Source organism: Tupaia chinensis, unplaced genomic scaffold (assembly GCF_000334495.1).
Source record: "Tupaia chinensis unplaced genomic scaffold, TupChi_1.0 Scaffold000502_1, whole genome shotgun sequence".
Taxonomy (NCBI): Eukaryota; Metazoa; Chordata; class Mammalia; order Scandentia; family Tupaiidae; genus Tupaia; species Tupaia belangeri.
This window is the reverse complement of record NW_006160014.1, coordinates 779,510-782,849: the sequence shown is the minus strand read 5'-3', so window position 1 is coordinate 782,849 and position 3,340 is coordinate 779,510. Positions and strand designations below refer to the sequence as shown.

Here is a 3,340-nt window from a genome sequence, read left to right as displayed (position 1 = left end):
TTTTTTTTTTTTTTTAAAGAATTATTTTTTTAATTTTATTTTTAATTTGAACAGAGAGGGACCGAGTGAGAAAGAGACAGGTCAGGGACTCAAACCACAGCCAGCCATGTGGAAGTCCAGCACCCTTAACCACCACACCACCTGCCAGCCCCTATTATAATTTTGGGTTTTTTTTAAACTTGATCAGAGATATACACAGTGAGAAAGAGAAAAGTGAGAAAGCAAACCGTTGGGTCCAGAACTTGAACCGCAGTCAGCCATGTGGGAGTCCAGCACCTCAACAACCACACCACCTGCTAGTCCCCATAATGGGACATTTTAAAGTGTTGTTAGCTAAAGATAAACAACCTTAAGTGTAAGAGCATCTGACCTTATGACAATTTTCTTCTTAGTTTTACTATAGGGTATGGGTGCCCACTAGAGAGATAAAGTGAGAAATCAACCCCCAGGGGGATGGCCATGCCACAGTCCCTTCTCCAATCTCCTTTTGAGATTTTTAGACACAAACCCATTCAACTTCAACACTACAGACCTTGTGTCACTGCTGTGCCACCTATTTCTATTCCACCAGCTCTGGCCACTAGGAATTAACAAGGCCTACAGAAATCTGATGGCTTTGCTGGGCCCTTCTATGGAAATAGCCACACCTAGCAACTGAGGAAGGCCTATGCTCAGTCATTTTGCTACAACTATGAGGCTTATCCTGAAGCCAGAAGAAAATTCCAAGCCCTTGGGCTTCTAGGGTCTATGACACAGGCTACAAATAGAATCAACACCCGACAGTTACTTATGGTTTATCTCTTTATTGTTTCTCCTTTTATCAAAACCTGTCACAGCTTGGGGCCAAGAGGAAGTAAAAAAATTCCCACAAATATTCCCCTTGGTTCCCCATTAGTCCTCCCCTTCCCCCCTACCCAGGGTTTCAGGCCTACCCTGGGTACACATGATCATCTTCTCCTACCCTCAGCCTTCTCCCAGCAATAAATACAGGTGACCGTGATTCAGTGAAACCACAACTGATTTCTCCATCTTGAATGCCCCTCAAGGGGACAAGAAGGGGGCAAAAGAAGTTTAACCCATCCCTTCTTACTAAGGCATGAAAACTTCTTTTCCCCAAGGGTCAGGGGAGGTAGAACTGCCCCTGTCAGAACTGCAGCAGCCTGAGAAGGAATCAGGGGGAGGACAAGGTTGGATGAGACAGAAGAGGATGTTCTCCAGCAATCTCACTCCTTTGATCCATTCATCCCTTAACAAGTAAGGGCTGGTCCCAGTGTATCAGCCAGATATAAAACAGAGAGGGCTGACAGGGCAGAGCCAGGAGGAAGAAATTAAAGGAGGGAGAGCAGTTTGGTGGGCGGCAAGTGGAAGGAGAAAAGGATCCTGAAGTTCAGTGCTCTCATCTTCTTCCAAGAGATGGCATCAACACACAAGAGGCATGAATGAATAGGGTCTGGGGAACATTTAGGGCCCTCAAAGAAAGGACAGAGAAGGGGAGGCAAGGACCCTTTGTTCCCCAGGTATTCACAAGTGTAGTGCTCCAGTTAGAGCAACAGGATATTGGGGGGGGGGGGATGAGAGGAAAAAGGCTTGGTATCAATGGAGGAGAAAGGTCAGGAGATCACAAGAGGAATTTGGAGTCAAGGGATGGACTCCTCATCCTGTCTGGATGTTGGCAGAATCTGAGTCTTGGGATAAGAAAGGTGAAGTCTGGGGAGGGTTAAATCCCAAGGCAGAAGAAAGAATAACGCTCACCACCACTCCGACCCTCCCCTCAACCCTAATATCCCTTGGGTTATCGCAGGTGAATACTCCAGTCAGATGCCACGTTGACGCCAGGTTTGCGCAGGATCAACACAGAGGTCTCAGGGTCATGCTGGAAGGACAGACGGCTTTCAGGAGATCCTGGGTGAAGAATAAGCGACAGGAAATTGGGGGGGGGGGGATGAGAGGAAAAAGGCTTGGTATCAATGGAGGAGAAAGGTCAGGAGATCACAAGAGGAATTTGGAGTCAAGGGATGGACTCCTCATCCTGTCTGGATGTTGGCAGAATCTGAGTCTTGGGATAAGAAAGGTGAAGTCTGGGGAGGGTTAAATCCCAAGGCAGAAGAAAGAATAACGCTCACCACCACTCCGACCCTCCCCTCAACCCTAATATCCCTTGGGTTATCGCAGGTGAATACTCCAGTCAGATGCCACGTTGACGCCAGGTTTGCGCAGGATCAACACAGAGGTCTCAGGGTCATGCTGGAAGGACAGACGGCTTTCAGGAGATCCTGGGTGAAGAATAAAGAATGTCATTTGCAATAGGCTGTAGCATAGCAACTTAGCTACAGAGAACGCTGTCATCAATCCTGCCCCTGCCTTCCCTTTGTCCCCATCCTGGGAACCAAAACAAGTCACTCACCTTTCGTCTGGAGTACCACAGATGCTGGCTTTCCAGCCCCTATTATTACCACTCGCTCAATCCACACTGGTGTCTCAAAGTGGCCTTTGGGATCTGCTGAGCTAAAGGTGGCAAAAGCACATGCACATCAGGGGGTGGGGGGAATGTCAGGGCAGAGAGGAGGAGGAGATTCAAAGCAAGGTCAGAAAAAGCACAGTGAACTGTATGCACCCCCAAGGCCCAGCCCCCACCAGAAGCAGCCAGGAAAATGGCTACCCCATTACCTAGAGACAAGGGTGTTTCCAGAGAATGAGAATCGACGCAGCAGGAACTCATGGCGAGTCTGATAGTTGAATGTGTGCCCATCATCCAAAAAGAGCTCTCCTTGGGCTGTACCCTGAGTAGGAAGTAGGACAGATGAACACTCGAGCCCAAAAGAGGAGCACATCCCCAGGAAAGAGTTCTAGGGAATTTGGCAGATGGTTGAGGACTCTCCCAGCCTGTACACTCACCTGGGGGCTGAGTGCAACAAAGAGAGTGATAGGGTCATTCTTCATACAGTCTGAAGAACGCCGCACGCGCATCCATCGAGGCACGACTGTCCCTCCACGTTGGAACACAGGGATCTGGAGAAAGAGCAGTACTGGCATGAAGTTGCCCCTTGTTCAGCCCTGGACCCCACAGTATCTTTTGCTCTTGGCCATCTGTGCCCACTTAGGTCCCAGACCCCAAAGCACACATTCTCTCTCCCCTTCTGGAAACAGGTAGGTAGGTGGAGCTGGCAGCTGGGCCAGGAATACTCACACTGCTTAGAGTTACAGGCAGGTACAGGGTCTGGGGACCATGATATTTCTGATAGCTTTGAATGTCGTACCATACCTGTGGGTGACAGAGGTGATAAGATACTAGAACACTCAGTGCATGAAGGGCCCTGTCCGGTTTGCCTTCTATGGATTC

At 48.9% G+C, this 3,340-nt stretch overlaps 1 protein-coding gene across 2 annotated transcripts in view; it reads right to left on the bottom strand.

Moving 5' to 3' along the window:
• Positions 1-2,110: 2,110 nt before the first annotated feature.
• Positions 2,111-3,340, bottom strand: part of GANAB (glucosidase II alpha subunit) — a 16,192-nt gene continuing 14,962 nt past the window's right edge. For both annotated transcript variants that reach the window (XM_006156582.3, XM_006156583.3), the window contains 5 exons: positions 3,188-3,262; positions 2,896-3,009; positions 2,668-2,780; positions 2,405-2,505; positions 2,111-2,273 (listed from right to left, as the gene is read on the bottom strand). In XM_006156582.3, coding sequence (XP_006156644.1) covers positions 2,164-2,273; positions 2,405-2,505; positions 2,668-2,780; positions 2,896-3,009; positions 3,188-3,262 — 513 coding nt within the window. In that variant the 3' untranslated portion in view covers positions 2,111-2,163. The remainder of the gene's footprint in view (positions 2,274-2,404; positions 2,506-2,667; positions 2,781-2,895; positions 3,010-3,187; positions 3,263-3,340) is intronic.